We start from the raw sequence: 17,047 nt of genomic DNA, 5'->3' as shown, positions 1-17,047 counted from the left end.
ACATAAAAAAATAAGTCTTTAAAATGAAAACTAGGTAAATAAAATAAGTTTAAAATTCAAAACTTAATTCCACACGAACACCTACTTAGGGACATTTATAATACCTTTATTGGTAAATTGGTAATTGCCATAACTTGGAGACAACCAGGCTGACCTTTAGCAAGTGAATGAACAAACCAACTGTGCTACATCCATAAGGATTATTACTCAGCACCTAAAAGACATGAGTTGTAAAGGCATGGAGGAATCGAGGCCAAGCTGAAAAGGCTGTGTACAGTATGTCAAGCCTATGACACTCCATAAAGGGCAAAATCGCCATGAAAGGAAAAAAATAATGAGTGACTGGTATGGCTGAGAGGAAGGAAGAGGTAAAGGGTCAAAGAACAGAAGGTGGTTAGGGCTGCAGAACTATTCTCTATAATGTCATAATTGGGGACACGGTATTATGCACGTGTCAAAACCTATACAGTGTATATCAGGGGTGCATCCCAATGTCAACGATGGTCTTTGTGTGACAATGTAAGCTTATTATTGTGATACCTGACCTAAGTAAAGCAGACTAAGTTGCCCAATTATTTTTATGATATTAAAGTCTCCTTAATAAGTTAGACTTATGTGCAGGATTTTGAAGACTGCCTTTTGAACCAGAATGTGGAAAAAGTTTTGCACATGTTTTCCTTGTGAATATAGTAAAAGATGATCCTGGGGAGTGTGGGAGGCTGGCTGGTGTTTTGGTAAAGGCCAGTTATAAGCTGCTGAGAAGTTTCTTAGAATAACCACATATCTATAAGTTTGTTGGCCCAACCATTTGTTGCCCTTGAAGACAGTAGCAAGTATCCTGCAGATGAACCAGGCTCTTCCCACTTTCTGCTCACCAGCCAAGCTCAATGGCTGCATCCCAGCTTTGTGGCACAGTAAAAGCAGCTCTGAATCTATCTCTACTACTTATTTCAGTCTACATATGTAATGTATATTTGATAATTAAAGCAATCAGTGAGGAACACAGTACAATTCTTTTGAGATAAGGTTTCAAATAGCCCAGCTGATCTCAAACTCATTTTGTAGCCTCAAATGAGCTTGGATTTCTGATCCTCCTGAAGCCACACTTGGGTGTGCACTGCTGTGCCCACCACTGTGGTGCCAGAGATGTTAATGCACACCAGGCATGCCATCAACTGAGCCAAATCCTCAGCTTCCAGTTTGATTTACAAAGCAGCCTGTTTTAGGGACAGGGCATAGCACTTTTCTTCTCTGCAGACAGTTATTTGATTTAAATGTGACTTTACTTGTGTTCTTAATTTTATATTTTACATTTCAAGAGCCTAAAATGCTGTCTTATCAATGTCTGTAGTTGACGGTCTTCGAGTCAGCTGAGGTTTTACAGAGGATAGAAAGATATGGCTGTTCCTTACCAAATCTCAGCCAGTTCTCTGTCTGTGGCACCAGTCACTGGTCTGTTTCTTTCGCCATTCACTAAGAGGCTCTTAGGAAAGGAGGAACCACTTTCTGTCTCAGGAAAAAGTTCTGCATTGTAGGACCTGTAAGATCTAACAGGGTGTGTAGCTGTTGTTTGAAGGTCTTATAACTGTGTTGATGATTAAACATCAGAAACAATTAAAATATAAATCTTAAATACAATATAAAAGAGAAATTAAAATATAAATGTAAAATATAAATGAGAGCATGGGTGTAGAAAAAAAGGAATCAAGTCTTCCTGTAATCTCTTCCTTCCATAAACAGTCAGCATACACTAAGAATTCATGCATTATCCCCAACCAAGTTCCCCCACAGCACTTAAATGGTATCTGCATGCTGTTTCCAATTAAACTAATTTGTAATGTCTTTTTACAATTGGCGCCATTGTAATAGAGTTGCTTTAAATTATTTATATTTTTGTAGCAAAATTGCTATGGAAACAATCTCTAACAGTAACTTAAACTTCATACATTTAATTAATATTCAGAAGTCGGTTGGGAGCTTGAGGCTTTTAACTTTTATTTGCTTTAAATTATTTAAGGCTATTTGGGGTACTTAATAGCCTATTATTTTAATCGTAAGTTTCTGTTTCCTGTCATTTTTAAGGTATTCTTTACTGTATTGGAATCTCAAAAGATTACTTCTAAATTTTTTTTCTTGGTTGTTTTGCTTTTGATTCGATTTTCTGGCAAAAAAAAAAAAAAAAAGACGGCAACATCAGAACACCGGCATTTACTTCAGCCCCTGGATGCTGAATTCACCACTGAAGAAACCAATTCTTGGAAGTGAGCGTTATGGAACGGCCTGATCCTTTTGGTCCCCGCGGGCTGCCGTAGGCAAGGAGGCCGCTGATTGGGTGAGGCAGCGAAGCGCGCTGCCGGGGGCGGTTTCGGTTTTCGCCGCGCGCGTCCGCGGAGGCCCGGCCTGTGAGGGCTCCGGATCCGGCTGCGAGGTGAGCCCGCGCGCGGCCCGGGAGGGAGGGGCGGTGGGGCGGGTGGGTGCTTGGAGCGGAGCGGTCGGCCTAGGCCGCGGAGGGCCGGGGCGGGCGGGGTTGCGGCTGGAGCCCAGGCCGGCCTGCGAGCAGCGGAAGGCCGTCAGGGCCACGCGGCCTCGCGCTCCCGCGCCGTGCGGTCCTGCCGTGCGCGCGCCGGGCGCCGGCTGTGTCAGCCCGGGTTAGGCGGCCGCCGCTCCCGCGCCCCCCTCCTCCGTGCGCGCTCGAGTCCCTCCACACGAGGACACGAGGAGCCGGGGAAAGGATCCCTGCTGGGCGCTTCCGTCTGCCCACTCCTCTCCTCCTGTGTGTGCCTGCTTCTCTTTCCGCTAGTACTACCAGAAATACTCGGTCTTCTGTCTACGTTAAACACATGCAGCCAGGTGTAACTTTAACATTCATTGCTTTTGTTTTGTCATTGCCTGGGTCCCATAAGTGACTCCGGTGTTTCCCCGATGGCTTCATCTTAGCGTCCATGCGATCCTGGGATGCACTTCCCGCCCTTGACTCTATTTCTCACCATCTCCTTGGACAAGTTCTCAGAGGAGAAGTCATTGGGTTAGATAGTTCTTGCACGTTGCCGGGTTGGTTCTCTTTAAAGTGTTAGTAAATTACCTCGTTCGTGTGTGACACCGGTTCTTTCACCAAATCCGTGAACACGCCTCCTGTGTTTCTAACAGTAGCAGAGTACAGCCTCTCTTTGGAATCGTTACTGATCTCGTTTAAACTTGCACGGAGTTTCTCAGTCTGGCCTTGAACTTTGGATCTTCCAGCAGTTGTGGTTCCGGGGTTACTTCAGGCATTGTTATTTTTTATTGTAATGCCTGTCGTTCTGCCATCAAGGTTTTCCTGCCGAATCTTCGTAGGAGGGGCAGGGAGAGAGAGAGAGCTGGTATTAACTGTGTGTGTTGGTATTACTGCACAACTTAACCACGTGCTTACTGGTATTCTCTCTCTCTCTCTCTCTCTCCCTCCCTCCCTCCCTCCTCCCTCCCTTCCTGTCTCTCCCCTCCTCCTCCCCCGTGTGTGTGTGTGTGTGTGTGTTGTGTGTGTGTGTGTGTGTTGTGTGTGTGTGTGTGTGTGTGTGTGTGTGTGTGTGTGTGTGTGTGCGGTGTGTGTTGGTATTAACTGTGTGTGTGTTGGTATTACTGCACAAGTTAACCAGATGCTGGAACAGAAAGACATAGTCAGTAACCATCTAGCATAACTCCCTTATTTTTCAGATGAGCCTGGGGCCATGAGAGGTGAGATGGGTAGCAGAGGAGATTAGAATACAGGTTACCTGCCTCCCAAGTGAGTACCCTTAACTACTGCATCAGGTCTTCTCTCACTGAAGGGTGGCCTAATAGAATTTTTTTTATTTGATTTTTTTTTTAATTCCCTGGCTTGCTTTCTCCTTTTATAATGAAGGACTGGAAAATAGAAAAGTCACTTTTTTTGTGTGTCCAGAACTAGAAATTTATTAGAATGCCAACCCATTCAAGATTTTAATGGTTGTTTTCAGGTTCTCAGTGTTGGGATAAAATACTCCTGATAAGTAAGACAGTTGTCCCTCAGTATCTGAGAGGGACTGGGTACAGAGCTCCCAATATTAAAAAGTGCATGGATATTCAAAGTTCCATATGTGTGTTTGCATATAACCTATGCAGTCTTCCTATGTTGTTCACATCATCTCTAGATCACTCACAATGTGTAATAGGATGTAAATGGTTGCAATGGAATATTGCTTAGGGAGTAATGACAAGGGAAAAGCCCTTTAGCTCTGTAACAGGTAAAACCATTGGAGCTGTAATTGCAACTTCATGTTACTAGATGTTGGCTGGATACACAGATAAGGAGAGGTGACTAGTTTATGTACTCATCATCTGGTTCTCATTTACATCTTGATTATTCTAAAGTACCTTGCTTGTTGTTTAAACCAGAAAATAAGGTTTGAAGAGGAGGGGAGGAGGTGGTAGTGGCAGTCATTCTGTGAGTTGACACGTTGCATCATATAGTCCTTTGTTGTAAAGGACTAGACTCTACACCAGTGGTTCGCAGCCTGTGGGCCGAGTCCATGAAAGACCCTTTCATGGAGATCACATAGCAGATATTTACATATGATTCATAACAGTAGCAAAATTACATTTATGAAGTAGCAATGAAAATAATTTTATGGTTGGGGTCACCACACATGAGGAATTATATTAAAGGGTTGCAGCATTAGGAGGGTTGAGAACCACTGCTCTACACTGTAGACTGTTGAGGGATGTCCTTGGCTTCTCTTCACTAGAGTCTGATTCCCGCTTTGACAATACATAATGTCTGTAGACATTTCCAAATGTTCCTAGAGGGTGGGGCACAAAAATCACCTTTGGTTGAGAACAACTTGCTCTTAGGAATTACCGTAGGCAACTTGATGTCAAAGTGCTTATGGTCAAGCCTGGCAACCCGAACTCAATTGCTGAACCCCACTTAGTGTAAAGAGAGAACAGACTCCCAAAAGTTATCCTGTGGCATATGCTTATTGCCCCTGCCCCACTAAATAAAACAAATGAATAAAAGCAATAAAAACAAAAAGCAAAGGACAGCCTTTTGGCTGAGTTAGCTACAGCAATCTGTGTCTGAACAGGCATCTTTGTAGATGTGGGTGTCTTGCCTTCTAAGCAAGTGCCCCTGCTTTCCTTTCTTGTATCACCTACTGGTCATTCATGAAGGTCTTACTGACTAGCAGGGTTAGAGTAGCTGGACCTGTGGTGTGTAGGTTGCTGAGGAGGGATTGGGACAGGGCTTTTGTTTGACACTGGCTTTGAATGCTTCTTCTACAGGCTTGCTCAGTCTGTTTAGGTGCCAAGGCTACCTGTCCCCTTAAAGTTTAAAAAATCTCTGTAGGAGACTGGATCTGATATGCTTAGCATATCACTAGGTGAATAAAATTGACACACATACCATACCTCCTTCCCCGATTCTTTACCCATTGTTAACTTTGAAAAAAGTCATTGTACAGCAGATGCTGTCATACTTGACCTCTTGGTGGCTTCTGGCCAGAAATAGAGTGCCACTTACAAAAATAGGTCACTTAAAACAAGCCTGCATAGGAATCGAGGAGGGACTGGAGTCCTAGAGAAGGAAGGTGAGTATATCTGATTTTGAAAGAAGTTTTACCAAGGTGACCCTGCCAGAAGGAAGTCCTTTTCTTGTGTTTATGGCTCAAGAGTCTTATCTCTTGCTTCAAAAATTGTCAGAACTATTCCTTCTGCCTTATCCAATTTAAAAGATGAAAACTTAAAATTACTTGAGCCAAGTGATGAGAAAAATTGTGGTGCCAAGACCAATTTACTTGTACAAAATGGATTTATGGGCAAGTCATTAAGTACCAGGGAGTACAAGGAACCTAATGAAGAGTGATGCAAAGGGTCTGGCTTCCTGGGTGATGAGTACAACAGTTTGAGGCAGCCATACTTGTTCTAAATAACTTGAAAAGCGCCCTTGTTGAGCCATCTAATAGAATGTACTCTAGGCAACAAATGAGGGGCTTGCTTTTAGCTCATCCTATTCATGTGGCTTGAAGTCTTTAAAGAAAAAGACCTGTCTTTTTTAGGAAATGTAGATAATGTCACATGTGGGAGAAAACAAGAAGCAAAGAACTATAGGAGTCTAAATTAATGTTGTATGCTCTGCCACCTGAAAAAGGAAGCAGGACCCGAGCAGATTCCTGCTTAGGGGTTTCCTGTGCCCTTTCCTGACCATGGTGTCCTCCAACTGGCCAGCTCATGAGAGTCTAGGATCACAAAGACAGACACATCTGGGTCTGGTCCAGCCGATTCCAGCTTGGGAAGCTAACTCAGAGCTCATGCTTCTGTTCCCCAAGAATGAATGTGGCTGTTGTGCACTCTGGCAGCTCTCTCCTTTCTGCATGTGTAGATTCTCCTTTCAAACCCAGAATACCCCATGCCTTTGCTAAGCTTCTCTCCTTGCTGCTGGTGGACTTTTTGTTGTGTTTCTGGCTCACATGTTGAGAAAGCTTCCTCTGACATGCTGTGTCTGGGCTCACTCTTATTTTGGTGGACCTCTATACGTAATTCTACCCTAGTGCATGCAGCCTTTATGAAATTTGCCACTTCTGTGTGAGGGAGTTTATCCCTCTGGATAGTAAACTCCAAGGTCATACATATGTTACCTGTTACAGCCCTTGCCTGCATCTGAGGTTTTAAAGCAGTTAGCACTGTTAAGCCTAGGGTTCTATTTTCTTCACTAGCGTTTCATCCTAAAATATAAATGCTGTTAGCAGTGGTGAAATTTATAATCCCTGCATTTACCAAGAACTAGGTTTTCAAAGTGTGTGTGTGTGTGTGTGTGTGTGTGTGTGTGTGTGTGTGTGTGTGTGTGTGTGTGTGATTGTGTATACACATTTCCATGTGGTGGCCGTGGTCGACTTTGATGAGTTCCACAAAGCTCTCCACCAGGGTCTCTCAGTGAACCTGGAACTCACTGTTTAGCCTAGACTGGCTGGCTAGCACACCCCTGGGATCCCCCTATTGCCGCAGTTACCATGTATCTCAATGCACCTAGCTTTCCCCTTGTTGCTCAGAGCACTTGGACCATAGTTGTGACTGAACTTCTGTGACCTTGAGCAGGGTGTTTAGTGATCTCTAAAATGAGAATCAAAGAGTACCTATCAGGCTGGGGAGGTGAATGTTAGAAAAAGGGTTTGCTGAACAAGCGTAAGGACTTCAAATCCCTTGCACCCATGTGGAGACCAGAGCAGTCAGATGAGGGTCTGGAGTGACTGCCTGGCCAGCCAAATCTGTGAGCTCTAGGTTCTGAGAGAAACCCTGTCTCAAAAAATAAGGTGGATAGGGACTGAGGAAGATACCCGTCATCAGCCTCTGGCTTCCACATGTGTGTGCACTAAGGAGGCACCTTTTCACACCCACAGCACATACTAATAACTGCCTCAATGGCTAGTGAACTTTAACTGAATCAGTACTTGGGAAGTGCTGGTGTGTATGCATTCACTTTTTAGGTTTTAATTATGACTTCAGAGAAATGTTTAGATGTTGTTGATGAGTGGGCCTACTTTGTATAATGTGGGCTTTAAGTTGGATTTAACTTGGATATTCTACCATATTTTTGTTTCACCACAATTTGGCAGAAGCTATTTAATCTTTCTATTCTGTTTTCATCAGTAAAATGGGAATATTATGCCTTCTAGGGTTCTCACAGATTTCGTGTTGTATTTATAGATGTTAATAGAGCTGTCAGCATAGAACAAATATTTATTAACTGGGCTGAGGTGGTGGCAGCTATAAGGGTGTCCTGTGTGTGACACAGCAAGACAGGTGATTAGAAATAACTGCTCTGTAATCAGCTCCAAGGCTGCACCATGGGCTGTCTGAACACAGGTCAGCTGTCAGTGCTGCAGTCATACAAAGTCCTTTGATGGTCCAGCTCCTGTGGATATGTTAAGGGCCCAAGAGTTTTGTTTGGCTTTATTTTATTTTATTTTATTTTATTTTATTTTATTTTTTGGTGAATAATTAACTTTAGTCTGTACATTTATTGCTCTTTCCTATTTCTGACCAGGGTAGTTAACAATGAGTCTGCGGAAACAAACTCCTAGTGACTTCTTAAAGCAGATCATTGGACGGCCAGTTGTGGTGAAACTCAACTCTGGAGTGGATTATCGAGGTAGTGTTTAATCCTAACTACTGTAACTGCAATGAAGAAACTGTGACTTCTTACTTTACTAACCTCTTAAATGTGCCCAATAGGCCAAATGTTGCTCACTGACAGTTTTCCTGTCCTCTACCTCTGAGGTGGTTCCTTTTATATTGAAAGGTCTGTCATCAATGTGTGTGTTAAATCCATCCCCCGGTTGGACCAAAGAATGCCTGGGCTCAGCAGCGTTGTGTTTGCAGAAGAGTTCAAGGTTGGCAAGCTGTTATTTAGACAGAATATTTGACAGCATGACCATCCTGGTCATATAACATATATCCAAAGATGTGTTTCTGTTCTTAGAGAATACTTTGTAAGACCCTCTGGGTACTAGCTGTGGTGGTGTGTGCTTGGGATCCCAGAACTGGGGAAGAGACAGGAGGATCTGGAGTTTGAGGATAGCTTCAGCTGCATCTGATTTTGAGGCAAGCCTGGGCTACATAAGACCCTGTCTTGAAACAAAAAGAAACAAAAACCGCAAAAAGATAATGAAGACTACTGAAAGCCAGGCACTGAAGGCGAATGTGGTGTTCAGTGGCAAAGCTTGGATCTCAGTCATAGCAGCTTAAAAGTTCTGTGGAACAATGCCAGATTCTGTTTTACAAATTATGAGCTTTCTACTCTTTTCGAATTAAGATATGCCAGACTACTTAAACTATTTGACAGAGAGTGGTAACTAATTCATTAGCAAAGTTTTGTAGCTGTTTCTTTGTCTCTTTCCTAAATTTCCTTAAGGTTTTTCCCTTGTCCGAATATTTACATGTAACTGAGCATATGTTAATCACTTCAATACATACATTGTCACTTTGTTTTCCATAAACTGAGATTTTATGGTTATCCTCACTGGGGAAGTGAGAAGCCAGGATGTACACAAGCCTGACTGGAAAGCTTTGTTAAGAAATCACTGGAGGGGCTGGAGAGCTGCTTCAGCAGCTAAAAGTACTGACTGCTCTTGCAGAGGGCACAGGTTCAGTTCCCAGCACCCATGGAGGATCTCACAACCCTCTAACTCCAGTTTCAAGGGATCCAATACCTCTTTGGCCATCAGACAACGCACACACAGACAACCACTCACATGTATAAAACTAAAATAAACATTTAGTAACTCCACTGGATCCCAGTGCTGGGGAGCTCCAAGTGCCCACATTGGGCAGTTCCCAGCCTCCTGTAATTCCACCTCCAGGAGAACCAACACCTCTGGCCTCCAAGGATACCTGTACTCATATGTACCTGCACATACACACACACACACATATCACTAAAAGTAAGATGAGATCTTTAAAAACAAAGGGGAAAATCACTTTGTTCTTGGTTTCTTGACAGTAATAGACAATATTGCCAATGTTTTTGATTGTATGCTTGCTTGCTTTTTGAATCAGTATCTTGTCATGCTATCCAGCCATCTTCAGGCAAGTTCTCTTTCTGCCTTGGTTTCCTCCCAATCCTGTGGTGATGTTTTGTTTATGATCTAACAAATAAAATAAAGCTTGCCTGGAGATCACAGTGCAAAGCTAGCCACACTAGTCAACCATAGAGACTAGGTGGGGGTGGTGCACGCCTTTAATCCCAGCACTAGAGAGGAATATAAGTCCAGTGGAGACAGGAGTGCAGTGTATTCAGTTTGCAGTCACACCAAGTACAGGATGGCCCCAGCCTTGCTAGAGGTGAGAACTTTTCTAATCTTCAGCTTGAACCCCAATATCTGTCTCTGGATTTTTATTATTCGTGCTACACATGCTGAGGGTTAGAATTATGGTTGTGTGTGCCACCTTGCCCAGTTTTCAGCCATAAACTTTGGACACATTTTGTGTGGTACTTTCTCAGCATCCACTTCTTGAAGAGGATGTTAGCTGTCTTAGCCTTTTCTTTAGGGAAAGTGTTTCTGTTTATAAAAGTAATAATACATGTTTTAATTTGTTGTTTATACCTTCTGGGCAAGTAATGGGAAGCAGTGTTTCACTGTATTCCCCTGTGTGGAGACAATCCCCTGACCACAGAACAGGACAGCCACCTATGCAGCCTTTTTTCTCTTACTACAATAACCAATAATGTTCTAACAAGAAAAGAACGCGCCTGGATGTGTGTGCACACCTTTAATTTAGTCCCAGCACTTGGAGCAGAGGGGGTGGGTCCCTGTGAGTTGGTCTCCATAGTGGAAGCCTGAGAACAGAAGGAAAAGGAAGGGAAGAGGAAAAGACCCAGTGTTCTGTGACAGTTCTTTAGCTTGTTATTTCTCTTCTTGATCTTGGAGAAGAGGAAGAGCTACAACTTTAACACCCTGAGCAGGTTTTTGTTTTGTGTTAGTTTTTGCAGCTTGGACAATACACACGCTAGGCAAATGCCCTACAGCTGAGCAAAACCTCCTTGTTTATCTTTTAACTTTTATGAGATCAGATATTTTTACTAACAGTGAGTAAAAGTGGCATTATGTTTTGAATTACCGTTTTGGCTAATTCCATATCATATCCTAGAATTTCTTCCTAGTCTGTGAATGTGCTTTAAGTGTAACATAGTAGGGCAGAAGCAAACAATAAAACCGTGTCTCGAGCTTCCTTTGGCTAAGAAGTAATTGTTGTTGATAGTTGACAACAGTCTAGTCTGATTGTTTGAATTCTGCTCTGCTAATGTCTTGTGCTCTGATTACATACACACAGTTTTGAAAAGAAACCTCTGTTTAGAGGATAATGGGGGCAGAAGCGGAGAGTGAGGAGCATATTAATGAAGTTAAGATTTTAAATGGGACTATTGACTTACTTAATTGAATTGAATCTGTAGTGTGTTTTTTATTCATACAAGTATCACTTTAGATTACAGGCTGAGAATTAGAAGCTTCCTGGCTTCGTCTTTTGAAAAAACGTCATCTGGTCAGATTTTGGAAATATATTCCATCTCCACACAATTAATGAGTCACCCGAGCTGTTTTCCTTGAAAGCTCTCTGGAATGTTTGTAGCCGTTTTTCTCTATTAGTTTTGATTTTAAAAATAGTCTAACTCTGACAGAACAGAATGCAATGTGTCGCAATGCAATATGTTGCTCTCTGTTCTCAAGCTGCTCTTCGATGGAGTCGTAGCTTTGAGCTGGGCTTTCAGGGGCACCTGCTGTCTATTATCTTAACAGATTGTGGAGACTTCCTCTTAACCCAGGGCACATTCATCTGCTGCAGGAGATATTGTGCAAGAGTGAGATAAATCTGCCAGATCCGTATTTCACTTAGTGGCTAAAGTAACAAATGTCACTGGGTGGAGGCTCATTTATCCATGTGTAGTTGCTATGTCTGCCCCTAGCTTCCAAGAAGGACATTTTGGTTGGAATAATCTAATGCTTATACTTTTGTGAAGGCTTCCAAAGTTGCTGTGGTGATCACACATACCAGGAGGGGAGTGACAGTTGGCTGCCTGTCTTGGAGTTGTGGCTGCAGTGACTCCTCTCATGCTATGCCCATGCAGCCTTCATTCAGATCGGCACAGAGTAAAGACTCCTTTTGTGTTTACGTCTATTGAGTTTTGTTTACAGTGTGAATTTTTATCCTATGTGTTTGAAGGCTAATGAATAAAGTGATTGTCAGTTCTAAGATATACCCTGTAATTTTCAATTCTTTCTTTGTTTTCTCCAGGGGTCCTGGCCTGCCTGGATGGCTACATGAACATAGCACTGGAACAGACGGAAGAGTATGTAAATGGACAGCTGAAGAATAAGTACGGCGATGCATTCATCCGAGGAAACAATGGTAACAGCCTCCTGTAATAGAGCACTGGGGAGTTTCTAGATGGTGTTAAAGTTCCCTTGTATTCCTGTTTGTTTGTTTGTTGTACTTGTATTTTAGATCTTTGTATAAACCAGTTCTATTTGTGTGTGGAAAGAGAATTTGCTATGGATTGGAAGTAGAAATTCTCTTTCTCACTTTACTGATGAAGAGCTGGGAAATATTGCTTTACTGACCAGGACCCTGTTATCTTTTTGTTTGGTTTTGTTTTTCAAGACAGGGTTTCCCTAGAACTCACTTTGGCCTCAAACTCACAGAGATCCACCTGCCTCTGCCTCTGCCTCCCGAGTATGGGAATTAAAGGCCAGTGCCATCACCGCCTGACAACCCTGTTATCTTAAATATCATTTATTCTATTCTCCAAGTGCCATCTGTAGAATATAAGGTGTTCATATGCTACCTCCACACCACTCAGTACTTAGCCTGCCCTTTTTCTAGTTACGGTTCAGGTACCATTTGTGGGGCTTTGTGCTTTCAGTCCAGCAGAAGTGACAGTAGAAAGCAGGGCTCTGATGGTCATGCCTGTCAGCAGCTGCGTGCTGTCATGCTTACTGTGGCTATTTTACGTCACCTCTTTTAAAGTACAAATTGTCAATGAAGTCATATTTGAATACACATCAAATAGCCTAATTTTAGGTCCCATCCCTAGGTGGAGTTTTTTGTTTTGTTTTGTTTGCTTTTTATTGATTTCTTTACTTCTGAGTATGAGAATCTTTTAAAATTTAGACTCTTGAAATAAGGTTGACATACTCTGGGAACAATACAGATTTCATCATTCCATATAGCACTCATGGGATGTTAACATGCAAGAAATACAAAAGGACATTAGAACTTATTTACCGGGAGTATACCTAAAATACTTAAGGAAAATAAAATATATAAAATGTACAGTGGTTTGAGCATAAGCAATATGTGTCTGCAACTCAAAAAAAAAAAAAAAAGATCCTGACTTTTATATACATCTCTTGCTTGCATTTCAGTAGAATTTCTTCTACTTTTGTATTCTTACTTGACTTCCTCTTTTTACTTGGAAATATTATGATCTTGTCTCACCTCAAGATAGCTGACAACAGGAAATACTCCTACATTGACATCCATCCAGCTTGTCTACTTTCCCTGGCAGTAGCTTTTCTCATAATCTGATGATCCCCTACACTTTCTATGTTGTACTCAGTGACAGTTGTCATTATTCCACAACTTGTATTTGACTCTTAAAGAGGACCCGGGTTCACTTGATTGGTCTATGCTGGGCTCTTTGACTGAGCTATCTACTGTTAGAACAAGCTTGTCGGTGTCTGAGATGTGTTGGGGAAGGAAAAGGTACACCTGAGGTAATAGCTTGACTTTCTTTAACTGTCTCTATGCAGCACCCGTTCTGTTGTGCTCAGCAAGTTGGTCGTGGTATCAGCTAAGTTAAACTTTGGATGGCATCAAAGGTTGATACTGATAGCAAACTCAGAATAAGGACTTTGCTATCTTAAAAATACTTTTTCATTTTTTTTTCTCCTCGAGAAATTATAAAAGTAAACAGAAACTATGGCTTATACTGGGGAGATATACTTTTTTTTATTTTAGAAACAATCTTATTTTACATATTGATCCCAGTTCTCTCTCCCTCCCATCCTCTCATGCCCCCCCCCACCCACTCACCAAGGATAGTGAGGCCTTCCACGGGGGATCGTCAAGTCTGTCACATCCTTTGGGGGAGGGCCTAGGCCCTCCTTGCTGTATCTGGGCTACAACAGTATCCCTCCATAGGGAATGGACTCCCAAAGTCCATTTGCTCTAGGCTTAAAGACTGGCTCCACTGTTAGAGGTCTCATAGACTGTCCTGGCCTCCTAGCTTGTGCCCACATTCAGAGGGCTTGGTTCAGTCCAATGCTGGTTACCCAGCTTTACGACTAGGGTCTCTGTGTCCTCACTAGGTCAGGTCAGCTGTTTCTGTGGGTTTCTCCAGCATGGTCTTAGCTCCTTTGCTCATCCCTCCTCCCTCTCTGAAACTGGATTCCAGGAGTATGGCTCAGTGTTTAGCTGTGGGTGTCTGCTTCTGCTTCGATCAGCTACTGGATGAAGGCTCTAGGAGAACAACCAAGGTAGTCATCAATCTCATTATAAGGGAAGGGCATCAAAGGCAGCCTCTCTACTACTGTCTAGATTAATTAGTTGGGGTCATTCCTGTGAATCCCTGAACATTTCCCTAGTGCCAGATCTCGCTCTAAACGTATACGGGCTCCTTCTATCAAGATATCTCCTTTCTTGTCCTCCTCTATTCCTCCCTTGTCTCAGTCTTCTTGATCCCTTTTGTTCTCCTCTCCCCCTCCTCTTCTCCCCTTCTCTTTTTCCTACCTCCCTCCCCTCTCCCTGCCATGCTTCCAATTTATTCAGGGGTTCTTATCCCTTTCCCCTTCTTTGGGGGACCATGTGATTTTTCTCTTGGGGGTCCTCCTTGTTTCCTAGTTTCTCTGGTGATGTGGATTATAGGCTGGTAATCCTTTGCTCTATGTCTAAAATCCATATGTGAGTGAGTACATACCATGCTTGTCTTTCTGTGACTGGGTTACCTCACTCAGGATGTTTTCTTCTAGTTCCGTTCATTTGCCTGCGAATTTCAAGATTCCATTGTTTTTTGTTGTTGTTGTTTTGTTTTTCCACTGAGTAATACTCCGTTGTGTAAATGTACCACATTTTCTCCATCCATTCTTCGGTTGAGGGGCATCTAGGTTGCTTCCAGGTTCTGGCTGGTTGCTTCCAGGTTCTGGCTGTTACAAACAATGCTGCTGTGAACATAGTTGAAATACATCCTTGTTGTATGAATGTGCATTTTTTGTGTGTCTGCCTGAGAGTGGAATTGCTGGATCTTGAAGTAGACTGATTCCCATTTTCCTGAGAAACCGCCATACTGATTTCCAAAGTGGTCGTACAAGTTGGCAATCCCACCAGCAATGGAGGAGTGTTGAACAATACTCAACTTTATATGGAAAAACAATGCAATCCCCATCAAAATCCCAACACAATTCTTCACAGAGATATACTTTTTTTAAAAAATGTGTTTGTCTGTATGCGTGTAAGCACATCACAGGTGTGCCTGGTACTTGGGGCCAGATGAGGTTTCTGGACCCCTTGGAACACAAGGTACAGGTAGTTGTAGTCATGTGAGATAGACTCAGAACTCACGAGCTGAGAGGTGGTGGCGCATGCCTTTAATACCAGCACTCGGGAGGCAGAGGCAGGCGGATCTCTGTGAGTTCAAGACCAGCCTGGTCTACAAGAGCTAATTCCAAGACAGACTCCAAAGCTACACAGAGAAGCCCTGTCTTGGAAAACCAAAAAAATAAATAAATAAATAAATAAAACAAAACAAACATACCAAAACTCCTCACGATCTTCCATTGTTTGGTTTAGAAGTCCTTTAAAGTATGCAGAGGTAATCAGCCAGACCTTGCTTGCCTTTAAAACTGCCTCGGTGACTCAGGAGTGATTGCTAATTCCTCTTTGTCTTTTCAGTGCTGTATATAAGTACACAGAAGAGACGGATGTGAAGATACCAGGAGCAGCTCTTCAGAGTTGGATATATTTTATTACAAAGTGTTTTGGTTTTTGCTCTTTTACAATCTTAGTTGGCCTGTTTCCACAGTGGTTGGTGTGTTTTGTTGTTGTTTTTTTTTTTTTTTTTTGACATTGAAATAAGATAGCAATGTTACATTACAGATTGAATCTTAAACTTTTCATGTTTATGTTTACTTCTGTCTGTACAGAATGCTACAATTAAAATTCATTTCTCCTGGATTATTTTGCTAAGACTCCAGCAGTGTCCTTTCATTGAATGATTATGTATTCAGCTGAATGGCGCACCCTGAACCTGTGATCACAACATTCTAGAGGCTTCCTTTGTCTCTTCCTGTTCACCATCCATACCATGAAAGCAGGTAGATGATACCTTCTAGAAAGGCATACAGTCTCAGCCTCGGGCTATAAAGTGACAAAAGGTCAGAAGTTCAGCTGTTGATTAGCCACCTAGCTAGAAAATAGAATTAGGGATCCAGTGGTGGAACCTGCGCAGCAAACTGCAGATCTCTTGATTTGGAAATAATGGAGGTTGGCCACGCTTGGAATCCTCAAGGTGACCTGCCAGTCCTGTAGTTAGACATCTTGCACTGACATGCTCCCTTTCAGAACATGGGCTCCTACCTCCTGATGTTCCCGTGGAACTCTGGCTGTGCTTAATGTTGAGTGAAGCCCGAAGTGCATAAAGTCAGTCCGTTTCCAGTGCTGAGATGTGGCTCCGAAGGAGTTTCTCTGGCCTCTTGCTTAGCAAATGGCCTTGGGGAGGGGTTGTATTCTGGTGAAATGTTGCCTGGCATGTGCAGAGTCTTCAGGTCATGACTCCTGCTGATCAGGCTTGCCCTCCAGAGACTGCTTGCTTGCTTTGTTTGCGTGGACACTGAAAGACGTGGGTATTGTTGTGGCTTTCCTCATTCCTCCTTCAGTCTAACCAGAATCCCTGTTTTGGGAGGTGGGGTGTGTTTTTTAACAGTCGCCTGGTTGAAGGATCTGGGGGTACATTGGAAGCTAGGGAGGGAGTTTTTGAACTCGTTCTAGAGAGGTGTATATGACATTTGTCTCATTTAACCAGTAAGGAGAAACGATAACTCAGGAAAGAGGAGAAATGCTTTGTAAGGTTTGATGGTGTGCACACTGAAAATAAAACACTTTATCCTAAGCTTCAGTGATTGATCACTTCCTGACAGGGGCTTGAAAAGGGACCCGTGTGTAAGCACAAATCACCAATTCGCTCTTTATAAATGGTTGTCTCTCAGAGTGGAACACACATGTTCTCATTTGTTTTGTAGCATGTACAAGGCTGCCAGGTTACCGTGTGCCTTCATTCACTCCGGCAGCTGTCTCAAGTGTGTTAGCATCACTCCTGGCTTTGCTCATCTCTTCCCTGTCCTCTCTTCCAGTGTGGAAGTCTCTATTTCCCTCTTACCATTTCCAGCTTAATAGGTCTACTGTAGAGCTTTTAATCAAGAATGACTCTGGGAAGTGCCACCATTTTTATGGTAATAAAGGACCATTATGCACCTGGACCAGCACACTTTGTCCCCATGCATACCTTTAT

At 42.8% G+C, this 17,047-nt stretch overlaps 1 protein-coding gene across 4 annotated transcripts; it reads left to right on the top strand.

The window, feature by feature from the left end:
* The first annotated feature begins 2,290 nt into the window (after positions 1–2,290).
* Lsm6 (LSM6 homolog, U6 small nuclear RNA and mRNA degradation associated) lies at positions 2,291–15,728 on the top strand. 4 transcript variants are annotated; one of them, XM_027404903.2, is made up of 5 exons: positions 2,353–2,428; positions 3,691–3,760; positions 8,033–8,137; positions 11,779–11,892; positions 15,433–15,728. In XM_027404903.2, exons 3-5 carry the CDS (start codon positions 8,044–8,046, stop codon positions 15,465–15,467), a joined length of 243 nt encoding a protein of 80 aa, XP_027260704.1. In that variant the 5' UTR covers positions 2,353–2,428; positions 3,691–3,760; positions 8,033–8,043; the 3' UTR covers positions 15,468–15,728. The 4 variants fall into 4 exon arrangements, with proteins under 4 accessions (XP_027260703.1, XP_027260704.1, XP_035298405.1 ...); XM_027404902.2 differs by lacking the exon at positions 3,691–3,760 and having other exon boundaries at positions 2,291–2,428; XM_035442514.1 differs by lacking the exon at positions 3,691–3,760 and having other exon boundaries at positions 2,356–2,428; positions 8,038–8,137.
* Positions 15,729–17,047: the final 1,319 nt, after the last annotated feature.

Source organism: Cricetulus griseus, chromosome 3 (assembly GCF_003668045.3).
Source record: "Cricetulus griseus strain 17A/GY chromosome 3, alternate assembly CriGri-PICRH-1.0, whole genome shotgun sequence".
Classification (NCBI taxonomy): Eukaryota; Metazoa; Chordata; class Mammalia; order Rodentia; family Cricetidae; genus Cricetulus; species Cricetulus griseus.
This window is presented reverse-complemented; position numbering and strand designations above follow the sequence as displayed.

Bases quoted from the DNA above. Each gene is read 5' to 3' on its own strand.
- Lsm6 (XM_027404902.2), top strand. From the start codon at position 8,044: ATGAGTCTGCGGAAACAAACTCCTAGTGACTTCTTAAAGCAGATCATT. The intron at 8,138-11,778 runs GTAGTGTTTAAT...TGTTTTCTCCAG, and splicing joins CTCTGGAGTGGATTATCGAG to GGGTCCTGGCCTGCCTGGAT. The intron at 11,893-15,432 runs GTAACAGCCTCC...TTGTCTTTTCAG, and splicing joins ATTCATCCGAGGAAACAATG to TGCTGTATATAAGTACACAG.